The sequence below is a fragment of the Sceloporus occidentalis genome, unplaced genomic scaffold, assembly GCF_023333645.1.
Source record: "Sceloporus occidentalis isolate IW3139 unplaced genomic scaffold, rSceOcc1.0.p SCAF_167, whole genome shotgun sequence".
NCBI lineage: Eukaryota > Metazoa > Chordata > Lepidosauria > Squamata > Phrynosomatidae > Sceloporus > Sceloporus occidentalis.
This window is the reverse complement of record NW_028317147.1, coordinates 406,590-430,664: the sequence shown is the minus strand read 5'-3', so window position 1 is coordinate 430,664 and position 24,075 is coordinate 406,590. Positions and strand designations below refer to the sequence as shown.

Sequence of the window (24,075 nt, the reverse complement as noted above, 5' to 3'; positions counted from 1 at the left end):
CTCGATCCAGCTTGGCAGTATGGACGGATGTAAGCTAAAGTCCATCAGCAAAAATGCCTCCTCCCATGTGTTTGGGTTTTTCCGCACATCCAGAAGAACCTTCTCTAGCCTACAGGAGTCCAGCTTGGTGTGGTTGGCCTATGGTCTAGCCCAACTCTGTCACAGTTCATGCTGCACAACTGGTCTGTTTTTCCTCCTCTTCACTAGACACACGTTATCACACAATAGGAGCCATAAATCTGAGCGCCACTCTATTTTGCAGAGGCATGCCATCCCTTCTGGTAAAAATTTGTATGAATGGGGATTAATTTTTCAGCAGCACATTGATATCTTAAACACAAATCAAAACTATCTCTGGCAATGCTAATTTGCATGTTTTTTCACCACAATCACCAGATCTCAACCCGATTGGACATCTTTGGAACATTTGAAAAGGGAAAAGCCGAAAAACACAAAGTGACATATGGAGGCACTCTCTGGCATGCGCTAAAGGAGTGCTGGAATAATCACTGCCATACAGAGTTAGAGCAGTTATAAAGGAAAATGATGTTCATACCAAGGTTTTAAATTAAACTTAAATAGACTATAGACTATAGCTCAAGTGAGAAACATTAATCGATCGACCATAGATAAATTATATGAATGCTTCTCCCTAAGTATAAATCAAAAGGAATTTGAATACCTTGGAATCCTTATTCCTGAAAAAAATGGAAATATAGTAGAGAAAATTTTTCTCCGCCTCTTAAGAACATCTAATGAAGCTATTAGAGAATGGTGTAAATTAAACCTTTCATGGTGGGGTCGAGCCAATGCCCTTAATTCCTATTTGATGCCCAAATGGAACTATTTATTTAGACTACTCCCACTAAAGTTTCCTCAAAGCTGGCTTGACATTGTACATACGAGTTTTATCAACTTCGTCTGGAGAGGAAAGACCCCAAGAACCAATGCTAGACTGATGGGAGCTCGAATCAGAGATGGTGGTATGGGCTTTCCTCAAATAAAACAACAATACGAAGCCAGTATAATATACCATATTGCAAAAACTTACCAAGAATCTTCTAAGCAAGAGGTCTGGTACAAATTAGAACAAAAAACTTGTGAAGTCAGTAGCTTAAATAAATGTATCTGGTCTCTAAAAGATAGAGACATAGCAACGTATATTAAAGACAAAAACATAGTACTAGAGAGTATTATACCAGAATGGCTAAAAATCAAAAAACGACTGGGCATCAAGGACAGACTAATCGATTCTTTAAGCTTTAAGATACTTGAAGAAGTGATCGAAGATATTTCTCTGACGAACTGGTCACAGGCTGGAGTTAACTTAATTACCGATATCATGACAAATGGAAAGATGTCCCCTTTCCTATTCTATTACATACATCTGTGTTATTAAAAACTAATATTTTTAATTATTTAAGAGTTAAGAAACAAGATAACCAATTCACTATGACCCAGTTAATAACCCAATTAAAATTTCAAGTCACAATGGAGAAAGAGGTTTCTCGGATCCTATATACATCATTTAAGAAAACCCAAATATGGGAAAAATGCCTTCAAAAAATAAATATTTTAAATATAGGCACTTAGATATCCACCTAAAGATCTACCTCTTACGTCTCCATGCCGGAACATCTCATTTTCGTCGTATGTTTATACGGTGTCTTGTGTTATTTTTTTATGTCGTTAAGTATTAATATATGTTTATGTCTGACTTAAAAATTCAATTGATAAATCTAAAGACAAATTGTCTTATTGTATCCATGTATTAAAAAAAAATGCAATACATGTTTAAAAAATATTTTGCAAATTGGACAAATTGTTTTGAGTTGCTGTTTAAAAGAAATGTATAGGGAACACATTAAATGTTTCCCAGTTTTCATTACATCAACTTTCCAGTTTCATCTTCCCTATGTGCCTAATCCTGGCCTAAATATAACATGAATGACCTCTTACAGCTTAAACACCAATTCAAATGAATTAATTTATAGATGTTCATCTTACATGACCATTTAATCAACTTTTGCCATCTAATTACATCTACCTTAATCTCCTTCTCTAATCCTTCTTATTTGTAAGGTCAAGTTAAAGCTTCGTCCCTATTTTTTTTGTGGTTCAATCTTCACTTAAGTCCGTTTTAGCATATCAAGTTTATTCAATTATTGGTGCTTCAAAAGATAATGCAAAGCTGCCTCACAGACAAGTAAGAGAGTGGGTCCACATATTAAATGATGATTGATTGATTATTTTAATAATAGTTTATTAAATCACACACAGATCACAAGGAGCCAAGAGGAATGATGCAGCATACATTGACCAGATTTTCCTTTTAACATGGTATACTGCTACTCTGTGTTAATTTAATTGTTGTCATTTGTCTTCTTATTTTTAGACTGGACATGAAAATATATACAACAAAGCAACAAATCAGCGCACACCCAGCAAATACTATTTAAAAGCACCCATCTGAAGCATACATTTTGGGGATTTGGTCACACACTATATGACTATATGTTGTATAGCCTGAACCGAACCTTAGGGTTAAGCACCTGTCACACAGGTGCCTCATTAATGGTGTCCAGAGAGTACTTTAAGTTGCATGAGAGTCTCAGTGGGTTAAAATGCAGTGTAGTCCCACTGATTCAGCTCCTCAGTAAGAGATATAGCCATGAAAAATTAGATAGGACTTTGATGTAATGGCCATAAGCAATATATATAGCCATATAATGTGATGGAATCCCCAATATGCTTCAGATAGGTTTTTTAAATAATATTTGCTGGGTGTGCACTGATTCTTAGTTTTGTTGTCTATAAATGTATAGCCGCATTCCTGGAATCTGATTTTAATGATAATAATGCTGTCCCTAGAGCAGAAGAAACCTCGCTCTACAGTTACAAATCTTGCAGGTTTTTAGAACATGATGTTTTCCTTCTACTAGTTCTACAGAGGCCTTTGGATAAGTGAGAGGAATATCAAAGTAAATAGGACTTGTGCTCATTCAATCCCTATGGTATTTAATTTTTGGATAAGTGCACTTCTTCAGTTCTAAAAAACATAACAACTGGTCATATTCACCATCAAAAGTAACTACAATTTACGACCACATAAGAACTTGCTGTGCTGCATTTCAAGATGCTTTAGTTTTTTTAACAAGTTTAAAATTTTATACAGAAATATCTGCGTCTAAAATGTCTAATTGAATGCTGCCTGTGACATTGAAAAATAAGTATATATATATATATAATATATATATATTACATACACATACATACATACACACACACACACATACATACTGTAAGTATCTTCAAATTAACACTGCACCATAAACAATACTGAGACTGTCGGTATTTACTTCCAGTTTCATTGGCTTTTTATCAGTCTTTACTCATAAAAGGCTTATTGACTATTTTCTAACATTAATTCTGCTGCTCTCGCAATCAATGTAATTATAACTAATCATTTTCCACTTGATTTTTGATGCTTCTTAAACAGTCATTCTCTAGGAACTATGAGTGGGCGAATGTTTAATCGCATTTGTACAGCTGTGGTTAATTTCTATCACAGAGAGTTGAGGATAGCTATAGTGATCAGTCTTGGCTCCAGGTTTTTTGGGGACCATACTTAAAAAGACGTACTGGGCCACATGGGCATGGAGCAAATAGCCCATGTACACAGCTCATATGTGCTCACAGGGCCTCAGTGCTCACTATACAGTCCTATATGCCATATGCGCATGTACAATTATTGTACTGAATGCCCATAAAAAAATAATTTGCAATTCATCCTTCATCATACATCAATAATACTACCTTTTGACATCATGTTAAACGTCCCCCACGCTTATGGCAGTAGCGTACCTAGCGGGGGGCGGGCGGTCCGCACCGGGTGCCGCTCATCAGGGGGGTGCCAACTTGCCGGCACCCGGCACCCCTCCAGAGACGGACAGTAATGTCCGCCGCTGGAGGAGAAGGCTCGCAAGGGAGCGGAGGTCTTTAACAGACCTCCGGCTCCCTTGAGTGATTTTAAGCCGGTTCCCTTGAACCTCGCGATCCACGCGGCAACTGCTGCTGTGCGCCGGGGTTTGTTGTCAGATCCCGGCGCACAACACTGAAGCCGCGCCCACCGCCGTCCGTGCCCTCTGAACCGGAAGAAGACAGAAGAACAGGAGCGAAGAAGACAGAAGAAGAGGAGCGAAGAGGAAGAAAAGCAGCTGACTGCTGTAAGAAGAAAAGAGGAAAGGTAGGAAATCATTCAGTGAGAGTGACAGTGAGAGTGGATTGGTATGTGTGGAATCTGTGGATTGGTATGTGTGGAATCTGTGGATTGGTATGTGTGGAATCTGTGGATTGGTATGTGTGGATTGGTATGCGTGGAATCTGGATTGGTATGTGCGGATTGGTATGCGTGGAATCTGTGGATTGGTAAATGTGGATTGGTAAGTGTGTGAGAGTGATGGGTGTTATGCTGTACCATTTCCAATGTCTTTCATTATATAATTATGCTCTAAAGTACATCATAACTCCCATCACTCTATACTGTTCCATACAGTGGCAGAGCTGGGAGACAGAGGCCTTGCACCCCCACCGCAGGACTCCTGAAAGGTAAGTGAACTTCAAAGGGGGGAGAGGGTAGATAGGGAGAAGGGAGTGAGACGGGGGGATAGGGGGTAGATAGGGAAAAAGGAGGGTAGCAAGAATATTGAAATAAAGAGTCAGAATGAGAGAGCGAAAATGAATGGATTAATGTGTGGATGAATTGTTTGAATGAGTGAGAGAATTAATGAATTTGTGAGAATGCATCAATGAATGTGTAAATAATTTGTGTGAAAAAATAAATGATTGTGTGAATGAATTGTGTGTATGAAAGTGAATTAGTGAGTGACTGTAAAAGTGTTTGTGTTAATCATAGGTGTATAGTTGATTTGTCAAAAAGGCAAAGATGGTATAAGCAGGGTGTTTATGGGACAAAAATGGCACAGGCAGGGTGTTTATGGGACAAAGATGGCACAGGTAGCGTGTTCATGGGACAAAGATGGCGTCACTCGGCTGTTTGGGAACAATGCTGACTCATGCTGGGCTGTTTGGGACAAAGATGGCAACTCCTATGTGTGTGTAATTTGGGTGCTGGTCAGGTTCTATGTGGGCAATGTGGATGCTGGTTTTTTTGGAGGGTTATTAAAAAGAAAGCACTATTATATGTTCAGTAAATGTTATTTAAACGTATTTATTTTACTTATAAGTTATTAATTTATTTTTTCAGATTTCTTGTTGTTTACAGTTGACATACAGTCTACAAATTGGTGCAATAAATATTCTTAACATAATTTTGTAGATGTCTTTACATTTGGTGGGGGGGGGGTGCCACTTACAGGATCCGCCCCGGGTGCCAAAAACTCTAGGTACGCCCCTGGCTTATGGGCCAAGCTTTCACTACCCCCAGACTTCAATGGAAGCTGGTATATATTTTTAAATCCTATAAAATGTGAACATTCGTTTAATTTAATCTCAAAGTAACTTATTATTTAACTGGCCAACTACTACAGCCACAGCTGGCACCTTTTACAGATAACACATAATTTGTCATTATTTCAGCTGTTTTTAATGTAGTTATAATAGTCTGATGGGCAGCCTGGAGGGTTTAGACATTAAAAAACATTCAAAAATACTGACTTAACCATATTGTAGAACTGTCTATTACAATTTATAAGGTTTTTAGGGTAAATCAGTTTTTCTTTATTTTAAATCGGTTTTTGTGGATGGAGGGTACAGAAGGAAAAATTAGGGGGGGAGGGGGAGTCAGAACAGCAACACAAGGTGCCAGCGAAGAGGCACCAGACAGCATTGTGGTAACAAAATGAGAAACATCATGACAGTTGAGCAGGAGAGCATGAGCAATCATGAGCAAGGTACACAGTGAGACATGGTAAAGTACACATCACTCTCAGAAAAATTTGCTGTGAGCCCACTCGGAGAGACGAGGGAAGTAAACAAACAGGGAACAACAAAGCAACCAAAGTAATAAATAAAAAAATAAAAAAAATTAAATAAAAAATGAAGAATGAAAGAAATAAAAAACTGAGAGAATGAAAGAGAGGAAGAATGAAAGAAGGGAAGAAAGCCCAGCGACCCCGCTGCCCAACCCAGGGGGAACATGTCTATGCCGCTAGTCCAATAAAGGACGAATATCAGGCCCCGACACAAATTCCAGCCAGTGGAACCAAGTGGACCTATAACGCTCAATGGACTCATCGGACAGGAGTTGCAACTCATCAAAGACGCGTATCTGTTCCACCCGTAGAACCCAGTCTTTAAGGGTGGGTGGGGCAGGGCTGCCCCAGCGTTGAGGAATTAGCGCCTTAGCTGCCGTCAAGAGGTGACGGATCACCGATCTCCAGAACCAGCGCACAGGGTAGGGCAGATGATGAAGGAGGAGGAATTCTGGCGTAAAAGGGATGGTCCTGTCCGTGAAGCGCTGCAAGTGCTGATGGACCGAGGTCCAAAAAGGAGCGAGCCGTGGGCAGTGCCACCAGAGGTGGAGAAGAGAGCCAGGAGAGGCGTCACATCTCCAACATCTGTTAGGCACATCTGGGCGGTAAGTGGAAGTCAAGGCCGGGGGTCGATACCAGCGGGACAACAATTTGTATGCCATTTCCCGGTCTCTGTTACTCCTAGAGCAGCTGTGGGTGATGACACATATCTTCTCCCATTGTGCCTCGGAGAAGATGACCTGCAGCTCAGATTCCCAGCCCCCCATGAACGGCGGTGATATCGGGTAAAAGGACACAAGTAAAAGGCCGTATAGCCTAGAGATGCCATGGGGCGGGAGCGTGGAGGCCACACAGAGCTCCTCAAACTGTGTGCGATCTCGCAACACAGCATGTTTCCGAGGCAAGGACCGGAAGAAACTGCACAATTGTGCGTAACGGAAGGAATCGAAGAAAGAGGGGGGCGAGCGGGAGGACAGTACGGCCAAGGGCTTAAGGCCTTCAGAGGTCAGAAAGGAACCAATCCCCTGTCCCACCACAGCAGGAGAAGCCGGGAAAAGGTTGCGGCCCATCCCGGCAGGAAAGTCAGGATTATCCCTGACCGAGGTCAATGGGGAGGGGATAGAAGAAAGTTGCGTCTTCCGAAGGATCTGAAGCCAAGTCATAAAAGTGGCCCGGATAAAAGGGTGAGGTGAAGTGATCGCGCGAGCCGTCGGAATCGACAACCAAGGTAAGACCTTCATGGGTAGATCCAGCAAGGCCGCCTCGACGCCCACCCATTGCTTATGGAGCGGACTATGTGCCCACTCCAGAACACGGAGCAGGTGGCATGCCCTATAATAAGAGCGGGGGCAGGGCAAAGCAAGACCACCTTTAGACTTGGGGAGTATCAACGTGGTGAAGCGAATTCGGGGTGCACGAGTGCCCCACACAAATCGCAAGAAGGTGGACCGGAGCGAGTCAAAAAAGGAGGGAGGGACGGAGATAGGGAGAGCCTGGAACAAATAAAGAACACGGGGCATAATATTCATCTTAATCGTATTAATGCGACCAACCCAGGAGAGCGCCAGTTTCTTCCATGTAGCCAAATCAGCCTGAAGAGCGGCCAGAAGGGGCGCAAAATTATAGTGGAAAAGTTGGGAAAAGTCAGGAGACAGCCAAATCCCAAGGTATCGGATTTTGGGGCAACGCCAAGCAAAGAGAAAGGAGGTCTGAAGCGGGAGAGCAGCCGCCTGGGGCAAATTCACATTGAGAATCTCCGACTTAGATAAATTAATTTTAAAATTGGTAAGGGCACCGTACAGGGAAAGCTCTTTAAGAATATTAGGGAGGGAAATCCCCGGGCGGGTAACAGCGAATAAGAGGTCGTCGGCGTAGCCCAGGATTTTATGGTGCGTGGAACCGACTTGGAGGCCACAGATATCAGGGTTCATCCTGACGGCCTGAAGGAGGGGCTCTAGGGAGAGCACAAAGAGCAGTGGAGATAAGGGACAGCCCTGCCTAGTCCCATTCCGTATAGGGAAAGGGTCAGAAAAGGAGCCATTGATCCGAACTCGCGCCGTGGGAGTACAGTATAAAGATCTGATCCAGGTGAGTAAACCCGGACCAAATCCCATGTGATTCAGGGTGGAAAGCATAAAAGACCAATCCACCCTGTCAAAAGCCTTTTCGGCATCAGTAGAGAGGAGCACTGTCGGGGTAGACGTGTGTTTTGCAAAGTGCATAAGGGAAAGAGCCCGAATAGTGCTGTCCCTGGCCTCACGACCCGTGACGAAGCCCGTCTGGTCAGGGTGTACCAAAAAGGGCAGGAAAGGTTTTATTCTATTAGCAAGTATCTTGGCAAATAGTTTTCAATCAGAGTTCAGTAAGGATATAGGACGGTAGCTACCGCATTGCTCGGGATCCTTGCCCTCCTTAGGGATCAGAGTGATGGAGGCCGATAAGGTATGGGAATGGATACGACCGCCCTCTAAGATAGAATTGAAGGCATCCACGAAGCGAGGGGCCAAGATATCCCGGAACGCAGAGTAGTAACGTAGCGGCAACCCGTCAGGGCCGGGACATTTTCCAGAAGGGGAGGACTTCAGGGCCAGTAAGAATTCTGGTAAAGTGATCGGAGAATCAATGAGAGCCGCCTCATCCGCTTTGAGCGACCGGCGAATTGTCTTAGACAGATATGCCTCGACAGCAGCTGCCCTACAGGAGGGGGAGCTGCCGTGTGGGTTCGGATGGAGATTGTACAGTGCTTCGTAATAGTCCTGAAAGCAACGGGAAACATCAAGGGGGTGAGAATGAATGCGGCCCCTGGAGGAGCGCACCCTGGAGACATACGTAGGCTTCCTTACCGCGCGAAGAGCCCTGGCCAAGTACCTGCCGGGCTTGTCACCGTGCTCATAAAACAGGGCCTTGGTTTTCAAAAAGGAGCGTTGTAGTTTGTTGTTAAGAATTGAGGCCAATTCACCACGGAGAGCTAGGAGGAGCTGCAGGTCACCGCCCGATAAAGAAGTCTTGTGCGCCTGTTCCGCCAATGCTATCTGAGAATAAAGCCGATCGACCCGTTCGGCCTCGAGCCGTTTACGTTGAGAACAAACGCTAATGAAGTGGCCCCTAACTACACACTTGTGGGCCTCCCAAACTGTCAACAGCGGTGTCTCAGAGTTGAGATTATCCTCAAAATAACATCGAAGAACCTGAGACGCCTCCGCACAGGACGGCTCGTCAGACAACAAAGATTCATTGAGTCGCCAGGATCCCCCCGAGGAGCGAGGCACTGGGGAGGCCATGGAGACAGAGACAGGAGCGTGGTCTGACCATGTGGCCGACCCAATGGCAGAACCACGCAGGAGCGTGGCAAAACGGCAAGGGAGAAAGAAATAATCTATGCGGGAATAGGAACCGTGCGCTGTAGAATAAAATGTATAGTCCCTACCAGTGGGGTGCATGGCCCTCCAACAGTCAACCAGCCTGTGAGACGCAAGAAGGGAGGTGATCTTCCGCAGGACGTGGCGGGGAGTCCGCGTAGTCCCAGTCGAGGTGTCGAGCTCAGGGTACATGGCCACGTTAAAATCGCCACCCAACACCAGAACACCCTCTTGGAAATCAGCGAGAGCACATAGAATGGCACGGAGGACAACATGCTGGCCCCGGTTGGGCAAATAAACATTCACAAACGTATACACCTGTTCCAAAAGTTTCCCCTTAACAAACAGAAACCGCCCCTCTGGGTCCACCCGCGTATCCATAACCCGGAAAAACAGCCTGGTGGAAAAGAGCAGTGCTACCCCCTTGGTCTTAGCCATCGGGTTGTTGCTAAAGAAACCAGTGGGGTATGAGCGACATGACAACCTAGGAGCCCTGTCCCCATGGAAATGAGTCTCCTGAATGAAAGCAACATCAACATGGCCCCTCCGTAATTCTCGGAAAAGGGTGGAGCGTTTTTCTGGGGTGTTCAAACCGCGGGCATTGATAGACAGCAGGTTCATCTCGGCCCGGGCAGGAGAGGGCATCGGGCAGGGGAAGGTAAAGGAGGGACAGAGAGAAAAGAACAGCAAGAGGGGAGAGAAAGAGAAAAAAAAAAAAGAAAAAAAAAAGGGGGGGGTCGGATAAGGAAGTAGGGCGGGGAGAGGAACAGAGGGGGGGGAACAAAAAAAAAAAAAAAAAAAGACACTTACTACGCCAAGCGGATTCTATCAACCCGCCAACACCAGGGCGTCACAGTGTAGGGGGTGAGTCTGCCACAGTAAGAGGGGCAGAACACAGGAAGAAACTAAATCAATGAACTCGGGAACCAGAAGCGGACCGCCGCCCGCAACATTAAATAACATGCGTCAAAACGCCGGAGAGAGAGAATATGAGGGAGACAGAAGATAAACATGTATTCGGAATAAAGGCACATATAAGAGATCTGATGGTGTGTGCACATCACAATGGAAGGAGGAGATGCGACATGCACTGCAAAGACAGCAGTGTGGGTCCTAGCGTGCGTAACATGCGCAACAAATAATATATAAAAATAAAAAAAAAAAAACACAGCACAACATAAGTAAATAAAAACACAACATAAGTAAAAGAAAGGTCCAATAGTAGCGAGATTGGTATGCGGGTGTAACGCGCGCAACAGGCGCACCTGAGAGCGTGTTATCAGCTGTAGGAAAGGCACAAGTGTATGTGGGTACCATAACACAGTAAACACCACCCAGGGGAGCGAGAGAAAGAAGAAAAAAAAAAAAAAAAAAAGGTATAGTAGTGTGAAAAGTATGTAAGTGCTGTGCGTGCAACATGCGCACCTGGGAGAGTGTGGGCAACGTATAATAAAGGCACAAGTGCAAAAGCAAATATCAGGGCACAGTAAACACTACCCAGGGAGGCAAGATAAAATAAACACAACATAAAAAAAAAAAAAAAAAAAAAAAAAAAAAGGGCCCAACAATAGTGTGATAAATATGCGAGTGCAGTGCATGCAACATACGCATCTGGGAGAGTGCTATCCACTTTCCGTTTTCCATCCCTTTCTCTGTTAAGTAAAGGCACAAGTGCGAATGCGAATACCATGGCACAGGAAACGCTACCCAGGGAGGCGAGATAAAATAAACACAACATAAAAAAGAAAAAGGCCCAAGAGTAGTGTGATATGTATGCGGGTGCAGTGCGTGCAACATGTGCACCCGGGGAGTGTTATCAATTTTTAGTAAAGGCACAAGTGCAAAAGTGGATACCGTAACACAGAAAACACCTCTCCAGGGAGCGAAGAAGAGGGGGGAAAAAAAATAAATAAATAAAAAAAATTAAAAAAAAAAAAATTACAAAAAAAAATTAAATAAATAATTAAATAAATAAAAAAATAAATAAATAATATACATATATATATATATATAAAAAGAAAATTACACAATGTAAATAAGAAATAAGAAAAGGGCCCAGTAGCAGTGTGGTATGTATGTAAGTGCAGTGCGCGCAACATGCGCACCTGGGAGAGTATAATCAACTTATAGTAAAGGCACAAGTGCAAAAGCGGATACCATGGCACAGTAAACGGTACCCAGGGAGGCGAGATAAAATAAACATAACATAAATAAGAAAAAGGCCCAATAGTAGTGTGATATGTATGTGGGTGCAGTGTGTGCAACATGCGCACCCGTTTTCCCCAGGAAAGGCACAAGTGCAAAAGTGGATACCGCAGCACAGTAAACACCTCTCAGAGGAGCGAAAGATAATAAAAAAAAAACAAAAAAAAAAAAAACAACAACCCACACTCTAGGCAGACACTCGGTAGTGATGAGGGAGAGAGGCACTCATTCCTCAATGTCCCCCAGGCGTCGAGAAGCCAGAACACTCGACAGGTGTGCCGGATCATCAGTGGGGGTGCGGCGCCGGGAGGACGCAGGCCGGTCGCGTCTGCGGGGCAGAGGAGCCGGGGCAGCATCCATATCTGCCCAGTCCGAAACCTGGATATCTGGGAGGCCAAGAAGTCGTAGGACGTCATGGACATCGCGGTGGTGCTTGACGGTGAGAGACTGGTTGTCGTGTCTGATCACCAAAGCGAAGGGGTGACCCCAGCGGTACGGGATGCGCAGCCTCTGCAATTCCGCCGTCAGGGGGCGAAGAGCCCGTCTCGCCTGTAGGGTCAGGTCAGACAGGTCGTGATAGAACGACACCTGGTGGTCCTGCAGCGGCCAGGTCCCCACCTCCCTCGCCCGAGTCATGATGGCTTCTTTCAGACGGAAGTCTGACAGGTGGCAGATGATGTCTCTCGGGGGGGTCCCCGGGCCACCACGAGGGCGAAGGGCCCGGTGGGCACGATCCATGGGCACAGGGGCATCAGAAGCACATCCGAGAAGGCCATTGAACAGACCTGTAAGGAGGGTAAAGACATCCTCAGGGGCATCAGACTCAGGCACTCCTCTCACTCATATGTTCTGTCTCCGGCCCCGGTTATCTAAGTCCTCAAGTCGGCGAAGCAGTTCCCGCAAATAGTGTGTATGACGGTCACTCACATGTTGAAGAGCAGCGTTAGTAGCGTGCTGATGGGCCTTCCCCTCTTCCAGGGCCTGCACCCTCGTTTCCAAGGAGGACAAGTCACTGCGAAGCGCTGACACCTCATCCCGGACAACCTGCTTAAGCTCAGTAATGAGCAGAGAGAAATCCGTCTTCCAGGGAGCCGAGGAGAAAAGTTGCAGAACCTCAGGTGGATGTGGCCCCGAGGGTAAGTGTGTTGGTGCTGTCGGGTCATCCGCAGAGGATGTGCTGGCAGGAGAGGCGGCCTCGTGGTCGTCTGAGGCCTGTGAAGCCAGGTCTGCCGGGGTACGAAAATACTCCCGAAGGGATGAAGAGGACGGCCTGGAACGGTCCCTTGGAGTTGAGGGGTCGGTACCCGTCTTCTTGGAGCGTCTCATGGCGGAAAGGCTGTGATGGAGCTGTAGAATTGCGCGGGCGGCGGCGGAGCAGCTAGCTCATGCGGCCATCTTAGGCGGCAGCCGGACACACCCCCCCTTATAAGGTTTTTAACCATTGTACAATTGTTAACCCAATTACAAAAATGTCTTTGGGTTGATATAAACATCTTGTATTTTATCTGTATGTATTTATTCCTTTTATTTTTTATATAAGAAACTCTAATAAAATATTTTGAAACAAAAAAAATTAGGTTTATCAATCACAAAAAGGCAAAATTTATTTTGTTAGAAATGGATAGCCGGAACAGCACATGTTCTTATTCAGCTTCTGATAAACAAAGATTTTCAATCCGTAATATCATTATATAAATGGCATTTCCATGGAAACCATGCTCTCTGTCACCCTTTGCAGTCATTATCCAAATTAATTTATTTAACATCAACTGATTTACACCTAGAAACATAGCAAAAAGTGACTCTATATGCACCTTCTTTTTAGTGGAATATATCAGCAACTGTATTTTGCTATGATGTTTACATCATTCCTAAAATATATGCTAAAGCAATAAGAAAAGCTAATAATTATAAATAGCAGGTACTGTTGGATCTGCGCTCGTCGGACTCCTACTCCATATTGCTCCCTGGTGCTATTATTATTATTCCAATGCAGGTGGTAATAAGTTCAAGAGGACATTCCTAGACATTGGGCAATGCTATGCTTCCAACTTTGTGGAAACAGTTTGGGTAAAGCCCTCTTCTATTCCAGCATGACTGAGCCCCAATGCACAAAGCAAGTCCCATAAAGACATGGTTGGATGAGTTTGAGGTAGAAGACTGGCATACCTGCGGACATGTGGCCTCCAGCTATCTGGAGCTTACCCTTACAGGATGTGGCCAGGGCTGCTTGCTGATGTAGGTGGGCATTCCTGCTGGCCTTTGAGAGGCGTTCCCGCTGATGTCTGTGGGTAGGACGCAGAGGATCCGGGTGTCGACGTGGAGAACCAGAGAAGCGGTGCTTCTGATGGAGTCTCCAGGCAAAACTCTGAGAGTTCCAAGGGATGATGACTGGCTTGCATAGGTGCCTTTGGGATGAACTGGAATGGAGATTGCGAGCCAGGACCTCACAAATGCTCTACTGGATGAATGGGTAAGAATTCCAACAGAAACTCTCCAAAATCTTGCGGAAAGCCTTCCCAGATGAGTGGAAGCTGTTATAGCTTTAATAGACATTAACATCTATGTATTTAGAAAGCAATGTCAGAAAAACATTTGTTGGTGTAATGGTCATTTGTCCCAATACTTTTGTCCATATAGTCTGTATATATATATATATATATATATATATATTATATATACCGTATTTGCTCGATTATAAGACGAGGTTTTTTTCAGAGCAAATGCTCTGAAAAATACCCCTCGTCTTCTAATCGGGGTCATCTTCTAATCAGACCTCAAATAGAGGTCTGATTATGAGACTAAGATCCAGATCCCCCGCACCGCTGCAGGGGACCTGGATCCTCCTGTCCCCCCCCCCCCCATTTAACACCCCCCCACACACACTTACCGGTGCTTCCTGCTGTATTGCCGGGGCAGCGGGTTGACGTCTACGCGATCCGCGTAGACAACGTCCGCTGCAGCCGGAAGGAGGTGTGGCTAGCAGCGGGGGTTGTCTGCGTCCGTCGCGCATACCTTCCCCGACTGTCAGAGATCAGAGTTCTCTGATCTCTGACAGCCGGGGAAGGTATGCGCGACGGACGCAGACAAACCGCCGCTGCCAACTCCACCTCCTTCCGGCTGCTGCGGAAGGAGACGTCAACCCGCTGCCCCGGCAATACAGCAGGAAATTGGAAGCACCGGTAAGTGTGTGTGCATGTTAAATGGGGGCATAGGGCATTTCTGGAATGCCTTATACCCCTATATGCCACTCTGGCACTTAGGGGGTTAAAAGGCATATTATGGGGAAGAGTGGCATATAGGGAGGTATAAGGCATTTCAGGAGGCAGAGTGGTGTTAAGGGGGCATTTAATAGAGCACTCTGCTGAAATGCCTTATACCTCCCTATATGCCACTCTGCCCCATAATATGCATTTTAACCCCCTAAATGCCAGAATGGGATATAGGGGTATAAGGCATTTCTGGAGGCAGAGTGGCACATAGGGGGTCAAAAGGCATACCATGGGGAATAGTGGCATATAGAGGGTTAAAAGGCATATCATTGGCCACACCCTTACGAAAAATTACTGCAGTTTTTTCTGAAGTAATACTGCAGTATTTTGGACATGAAAAAACTGCAATACTGCACTTTTACTGCACTTTTACTGCAGTATTACTGCACTTTTTTTTTATACTGCAAACCTACAGTTGTATTTCAAAGTACTGTAGCTTTATTGCATTTGTACTTCCGTACAAAAATAACTGCAGTACAACTGCAGTACAGTGAAGTACAAATGCAGTAAAACTGCAGTAAATGTGCAGTAATACTGCAGTAAAAGTGCAGTATTGCAGTTTTTTCATGTCCAAAAAACTGCAGTATTTTTTTTGTAAGGGCAGTGCCATATTGGTGTGGCAAGCCTGGGGGCAGATGTGCGTAACTGGGGGACAGGTTGGAAAATACAAGGAAATAAAAACAAAAAAAATATTTTTCTCAATCATAGCTTTTATTTAAAAAAATAGTTTACATGAATTAACATTTACTGGTAAAACTTCGTCTTATATTCAGGCTTTTTCTTTTTTTCCTAAGTTAATATTCAGATTTTGGGGGGTCGTCTTATAATCAGGGTCGTCTTATAATCGAGCAAATACGGTACATACACACATAAAACATATATACAATGTGTGTGTGAAAGGGTCCTTGATGGTTTCCTGCTTATAACTCAATAGCAGTGTGTTTGTAGATTTAACTGTATTTATTTTTAACTAAACACCTACACTATCCCCAAGTGAATCATATGTTATAAACTCCAAATCTGAATGATCACACAGGTAATATTTAGGTTTGCCAATATGATGCTTTTGAGGTTTAATTTAATTTGTTTTTTCTTATCAGGTGGCTGTATTTTATGTTTTGAGGTTTTCTAGAGTTGAGTTAGATTTGCACGGAGTTTGTTCTTTTTGGTATCGTTTTATTGATTATAAAATAAACACAATGTTTGTAGCACATTGCCAATAACCTGTAAGGTTCTCAGAAATGCAACCACCATTTTTGGTACATTAAAAATAACTACAGTTGGCTAAAAAGCAGAGAAGGAGGTAATTTCTTGAGCATTTTATAGCACGGGTAAGCAGACTAAGACTAGTTGTTATTTATTCTGGTTCATTTTGTTCACGAAGGGGTTTATTAAGTAAAATTTGATTTTGCAGGAGAATTGCAGTTTGAACTCATCAATTTAACAACGTGTTACAAAGGACAAATCCCAATTAGCATTTCCTGGAACTGCTTTGGTCTTGGATAGTCTTCTCTAAAAAAACAAAAAAACAATCTGCGCTATACATTCTAAAATAAGTAGTTTCTTGACAGTCATCCCAAAAAACAATAAAATTTACATTATGTCCAGTTCAACGTTTTCTGCAGACAAAACGTGTTACCTGAGAAAACGTATAATACTGTAACTCTATTATTGAATAACCCCCAGTAAAGTATTAGCAGTCATTGTACTACTCAGGTTTCATCAAAATTGTATGAATAACCTGCCTTGCATCCGTACATTAGTTTGGTTCATGACAACAGGATCATAATGTTTTATAGAGCTCTGAATGGATAGACTGAACAAGTTTAATAAAATACCAAAAATAACAAATAATGATGATGATACCTGTTAATGAATCTAAAAGCCTTTCTCTATGATGTATAGAGAGCACATCTTCAGCTGATGTATGTGTAACTATATAACTACCCTTCCTTTCGCCTACTTCAATGATTACATGGAATCCCATTTGCTTGTGTTAATATGCTCATAGATGGTACTAATGGCTGGATTAACATCAAAGGTGCTTCTGAATCATGAAGGGGTATGGAACAGTGTAAATTGTGGTACCATGTGCATGTATCTTAACAGAAATGTATCCCAAGTATATAAGTAATTCAGAAGGCTCCAGAAGTAACTGAGGCACATATGTAGGGCCTGTCTGTTTTTTTCCATAAACCAAATTTGGTACTTGCCCAGAGAACTTATTTCCAGAAGATTAATGATACTAGCTCTTGCCCTTTCTGCAAATACCTTGCTCTTCCAGCCATCTTTGACTAAGCCTATCCATATTCCAATATCTTCAATATACTGTATATATGCAATTTCTTGCATCCCATTTCTGTGAGCAATATTTTCGTTTTTCTGCACAAGAACCTATCAATTCTACATAAGAAAGCTCAATAAAATGTGGGTTATGCTGGAGTTGCAAGCAAATCCTGTTGCTCTGCAGACACAGGGACAGGTGAAACGATGCCACACTGAACATTTGTGAATTTCAGGCTAGCTCCAAGCCTGTTCCTGAAATAGTATGCCACCAGTCCCAGCTAGTTTTTTTACATTGTTGACTTGTCCAAATCCCTGACACCAAGTTCCTTTTTCAATTAGTGGCTCTGGGCCAATGTTCTTGACAGTGCTAGGGGTTTTCGCAAGTTGTCTCTAAGGATTCTCAGAAAGTCCTGTAGCAACTTCAGCTTTGATGCTACCTGTTAGAGGAAATGTTGAGGTGAAGAACTCCTGTAGCTCTCCTTTCTTCAAGTCTGATGGTGGGCACCATGAGCGAGGTAGTCCAATAATTGCGAGCAGTCCTTTTAAGTAACATCAGGGAAGGACGGGCAGCAGCTACATCAAGGGGCAAGCTCAACCAATACTCCTAGTAACATTACACCCAAAACTAAATTTAAAAGACAACATATACAATGTCTACTCCTGTATAGCAAACATAAGTGTGTGGTGGGAGTTGTTTTTTTCTATGGCTGTTTTGCAGTTCTTTCTTCTTTATGTTCTTTCTTATGTCTTTCTTTGCTTTACAGTTTCCTTGGCACACGGCCATACTGTTAATGGACATAGTAGTATTTGGATAGTATTTGAGCACTGGGTTTGCTGGGACCATTGGACCATTATCCACCCAGAGAAGACTGTGCCACTACCTCCCTATTTAGAGAGTATAAAAAATGTGTTATTAATTTAAAGCTCTCCTGGAACGTCTGTGTATCCGTGTCCATCCATTCTGTACTCTCCATTGTGGGAGCTGGCTGAGACTGACAATGGTTTCCCACAAGTTGTTAACCACAACATCTGAGGAAAGAGATTTAGGGGTAATTATTTCACAGGACTTAAAGGTAGGTAGACAATGTAATAGAGCAGCAGATAATGCTAGTAGAATACCTGGTTGTATAGGTAGAGAGCAGTAGAAAGAGGGAAGTGCTCATGCCGTTGTACAGATCACTGGTGAGACCTCACTTGGAGTATTGTGTACAGTCAGAGGCGTATCTACTGAAAATAGCGCCTATGGCAAGCACTGAAATTGCGCCCCTGTCCAAATATCTAAAACCCATTTACTAGCCCCTGCTGCCTATATATATATATATATATATATATATATATTATATATATATATATATATATATATATATATATATATATATTAGTCCCTGCTGCCGATAGCGGGTATAGATCAACACACAAACCCAGATCAATTGAAATTCACTTGTGATCTCAGCACTGAAGGTATATATCAAATAAACAGAATCAGACATACAAGTCCTGTATTTGCAGGTATTCAATAATAATATATGAAACGTAGCATCGCAGGTATAGATCAACTGAATAAGGCATATTAACCCTGTATTTGCAGGTATACATAAATAATGTATGGAAACATAGCATAGCAGATATGGATCTACAGAATAACACAAAAACCCAGCTTTGCAGGTAAAGATCAATTGGAATTCACATAAAAACACGGCATTAAAGGTATATTTAAAACCCCCTAAATTACAGGCATAGATCACAGGTTGCACACCCCAAAGCCAGCCCTGGAGTCCACACTGCCCACATAGAACCTGACCAGCGCCCAGATTACACACATAAAATTTGCAATCTTTGTCGCCAAATAGCCCAGCACAAGTCAACTTTGTCCCCAAACAGTCCGGCCAGTGCCATCTTTGTCCCATATACACCCTGCCTGTGCCATCTTGGTCCCCAAGGCTCAAACCTCCTGCTAGTGCCATCTTTGCCCTTCCACAATTATACATCTATGATACACAAACACTTTTACAGTCACTCACTAATTCACACTTTAATTCAGACAACTCATCCACACATTAACTAATGCTCTCCCTCATTCACTCAATGCATCCACACATTAATGCACACTCTTTACTTATATCTACCCCCTCTCCCTTATCACTTTTTAACCCCCTCCCTCCATCCCTTATCACTTTTTAACTCCCTCCCTCCATCCCTCATCACTTTTTAACCCCCTCTCTCATCACTTTTTAACTCCCTCCCTTCCTCATCACTTTTTAACTCCCTCCCTCATCACTTTTTAACTCCCTCCCTCATCACTTTTTAACTCCCTCCCTCATCACTTTTTAACTCCCTCCCTCCCTCATCACTCTTTAACTCCCTCCCTCCCTTATCACTTTTTAACCCTCTCACCCCCCCCTTCTCTCACCTTGAAGTCCAGCGACGGGAGGACGATGCTTCTGTCTTCCTGCACCGCTCGCTGGTGCCCGCTACTTCACTGCTGAGCGCCGTAATATGACGTCATATTTCGGCGCCCAGCAGTGAAGCAGCGGGCACCAGCGAGCGGCTTTTAAACGCTGTCTTCTTTTTTTTTTGATGCGGGGGAGAACGAGGGGCGGCGAGCGGTTGCTAGGCGCCTCTCTCTGTCCTCCGCATCAGTGTTTAAAAGCCGCTCGCTGGTGCCGGTATTTCATGCAGAGCTCTGCATGAAATGCCGACACCGGGACGGGGGTAGAGGGCTCGTGGAGGAGAATGAGGGGCGCCGAGCGGTTGCTAGGCGCCTCTCTCTCTCCTCCGCATCAAAAAAAATTAAAAAAAAAATGCCGGTGAGCGGCATTTAAAAGCCGCTCACCGGCGCCCCCCTTGAGATGGCGCCCATGGCACGTGCCATGGCTGCCATACCCTATATACGCCTCTGTGTACAGTACTGGAGACCGTATCTCCAGAAGGATATAGATACTTGGGAGAAACTGAGAAGGGCTACTAAAATGGTTCATGAATTGCAGGATAAAAACGTACCAGCAAAGGTTAAAGGATCTTAACATGTAGCTTGGAAGAAAGATATGACAGGGGGGATGATAGAAACATTTAAATACATAAAGGGAATTAACATAATAAATGAGTATATCTAAAAGAAGAAAAACTATCACACCAAGAGGATATAGTCTTAAAGTAGAGGGGCAAAGTAATATCAGGAAATATCACTTTACTGAGATTGTAGTGGTTGCATGGAATAGCTGTCCAGCAGAAGTGGTGAAGGTTCATACAGTGAAGGAGTTTAAGCTTGCATGGGATATGCATAAGGCTGTTACATATAAGGTAAGACCAGGGAGTAAGGAAAGTATTCAGAAATTGGGGAGACTAGATGGGTCGAATAGTTCTTAAATGGTGACACACACCGTTCTCTGTTAAACTAACTGACGCTGAGTAAATTCTTTTGATATCGTTTGTCATAATAAATCACATTTAACTAAAACGTGTCTAGTCTTATATTATTTTGTGAGCTGAACTAGTTTGCTGACGTAAGGTCATTTTTCAGTCAGCTTACAAGGTATGAATAAGAAATAAAAGAAAGTTTCTTTTTATAGTTAATAGCTGTGTAGTAGTTACATTTAGTAAGTTAGTACCCTTGTTTGCCTTCCCGTGAATATCCATAATGAAATTTAAAACATTTGTATGGCAAATAGCTTTTGCTGCTATTTGACATTTTGATTTTCTATGAACAGAATAATTTCCTGCTATCTTTGGGTTTTCAAGGCTGCTTCGGTGAGTAGTATATTTCTCTAATTAACACGATCACACATCTAATATCAGAATGAGCTATGAATCATACTGAAGCAGAAGTGAGCCTAGGGTAAATGGCATCAGGGTTCAGTATGTGTTCACCCTCCCCAGTAAGTAACATTAATAGTGAAACTCACTCAAACACCCACTCACTATAACATCATACACTTATGTACACACACGATCTTGCTCCCTCCTCTCCATTACATTTCTAGCCCTGACACTCTAGCACTATACACATAACACGCTTGAACACCATATGCTGATACACACTCACACTAACACCATCCACTAACACACATTGTAACACTATCCTCTCACAAATGCTAACACCATATTCTAACACATGAAGACTCTATCGCCATACAGAGAGACTAAATATATACATACATTCACACACACATTCTCTTACACTTACATAAACTTACAAATACATACACACACATATACTCTTATGTGATCCCTCTGGGTGTCTCACTTACCGGGCACATGGGGTACATTTCTCAATGTAACAGCTGTAGTGACTTTTTGTATTTGTCTGTTATTTGCTAGACTAGACTAAAACAGTTATAGTTTTTAAATAACCTAATGTTGCATAGTAGCCATTTCCATATGTTCTAGCTCTGTTATTGTAGCCCAATTTAATACCCTCATTTTTTTTGAGGGAAAGAATGCTTCAGTCTTAATTACACAAATACTAAGGAAAGTTTATAGAGGAAAGGGTTTCTTTGCACAATCAGGACATACTTAGCATTAACATATGTAGCAATTTCACCCATAACATCCCATGACTGCCGGGTCAGCCTAGGCCTGGATACGATAGGGTTAGGGTAGCACCAAAGGTAAATAAACCTCTGGCAGTACTAAAACAATATATGAAAAACAAAGTATAAATGGATTTGGAGCTTCCAATCTAACTTAAAAATGTAGTTGATTTTTTTCTATAAATTCTAAAGGGGTACCATTGTTTCTTAAGTCGTAATAAAATCCAGCATTGCATATGTGAGGCTTTTTAAGGCATGGTCCTTACCCAATGCATCACTATTCTGTAATCAGACATTATTACAGTTGTGCTCTGATATAATCACACTAATGTGGAAATTATAACAGCTGGTTATAACGATACAGATATAATTATATGTGAATATTACACATTATTATCTACTACACTACATACAATATTCGATATTACTTATTGGCTATTGTAATGCTTGGCTATTCTAGGCATGTTATTTATTAATTATTATTCCTAGTATTTAGAATATGTATCTTTGTAATAATAACACTACTTAACACATTGCCCTTAAATAACCTGCCTATGGTACATCTGCACAAACAGTAAAAATATAACATTATCTGTAACCTGTCAAATGCAACACTCACTAACAGGAGAGTTTGTTCACAAAGTATATCGGCAAATTTGGCAAACCTCAAACCAGTTAGTTGCTTTTTGTGAAGATCCTAGTAGTCTTACCAAATTTAAGCACTAATGGCTACGCTCAAGAGAATCTCTTAATGCTTGCTGGTGGCAAGTTTCCCATGACTTTAAAAAATCCTGGCCTTCAGTTATACGAATTTAGCGGTCATTATTAACGGATAACAAAGTGCCCACAATAAAGGAGATTTCTTAATAATCAACAATGTATTAAATTAAATCAACCAAAAATATTTGAAAATTTACATAAGATGTTCATTGAGCCATCGAACACAACATAATAACTAATAAAATAACATGTTATTAACACATTTTCTACTGCCTTCTAATTGGTCATATATTGTTTTAATGCTATGAACCATTGATACCGCATGCTGTTATTCTGAGTACTAAAATTGCTATTCATACTCCTCCTAATCACACTAATTAAAATCACAGGACTCATTCTCTCAATTAGCACTGTCCCATTCTTCTCAACAAAAGGCCACCTATTGTCACATGAAAGGTTTGTACTTTAAATCATACTAGTCACCTATACAGAAAAAAAATAAGACTTATCACATTTGCTTCCAAAAATGCAATCTGAAAAATTGCTAACAAATAACAATACAACATGATAAAGCAGAATATGTCCTAAAGTCAAACTAACTGGCAGCTTTTAATATTCACAATTTCTTTATTCAACGACAGTAATATTCACATATTCTACCAAAGGAAATTTGATTTAGAATTATAGAATTGCAGTTAACCATTTTATATAACTACATTGTTCTGATTGATTAGTTACTTAATAATGTATTCAAGTATGTTGATCAATGCATAAAAATAGAATTTTATATACATATATTCTTCTAAATCACATGGGTGTAATATATAAATGTAATCATTAAAATAAAAAAAAACATATCCAATACTATAAAAATAGATTATAATATTACTTATACAACGCATACAAATAGAAGTGTTTATACATATATATCATTCTAAAACACAGTTCCATGGGTAAAATATATGTAGTTTGTTTTAAATTTATAAAAACACATTTCCAAAACAATTACAAAAAATAGATTAGGTGTTTACTTAATTTATGCAAATATGTTAATCAATGCCTAAAAATAGAATCGAACATGGTAACCACAGGAGCAAAGGAACATTTTCCATGTGTTATCAATTAACTGTAGATACTAATTTAATTATTGCTGTTTAGTACTTTATGTTGTTGTTGTTGTTATTACTATTTTCTAGCAGTAGAAAATAATCCTTTACCTACCTCAACTTCTTTGGTCTTGTCTTTACTTCTTCCTATTGAACTTCTCCCATTGCTAGAAGTCTCCCGAGCAGGGGCTACACAAATCTGTTGCAATGGCATAGTGTTGGAGGTGCAGGTAACCAATACCTGATTGGACGCCTTAAATTTTCACTCCCACTATTTAGCCCACCTGTATTACAGCACATATCCTTGAATGTTACACATGCAAAGGCAAAATAAAAACAAAAATTCTAAAGAAATCTGAATTTTCTGTAAAAAAAAAAAAAAGAGAAATTTGTAGAGAAAAAAAAGGAATTGTTCATAATCCAGTTAGTTTTGCAAAAGGACGACCACGACAAGTTCTGAGTAATAGGCTCTGTCACTCGAACACCCTTTCCACTCCCCCAGGAGCAGCGAGCAATTCAATTTCTATGGTAGCTAATAGCTGTCATGGAAACGAAGAAAACCTGGGTCTCGCAGACCATTATTAGCAAGCGCTTTCTCTAATGGC

At 42.0% G+C, this 24,075-nt stretch overlaps 1 protein-coding gene across 1 annotated transcript in view; it reads right to left on the bottom strand.

Annotated features, from left to right (window-relative positions):
* Window positions 1-23,684, bottom strand: part of LOC149279402 (E3 ubiquitin-protein ligase MARCHF1-like) — a 94,226-nt gene extending 70,542 nt beyond the window's left edge. The window contains exon 1 of the mRNA XM_089501222.1: window positions 23,586-23,684. Within this exon, the coding sequence (XP_089357348.1) occupies window positions 23,586-23,684 (99 nt within the window). The remainder of the gene's footprint in view (window positions 1-23,585) is intronic.
* Between the last annotated feature and the right edge of the window lie 391 nt (window positions 23,685-24,075).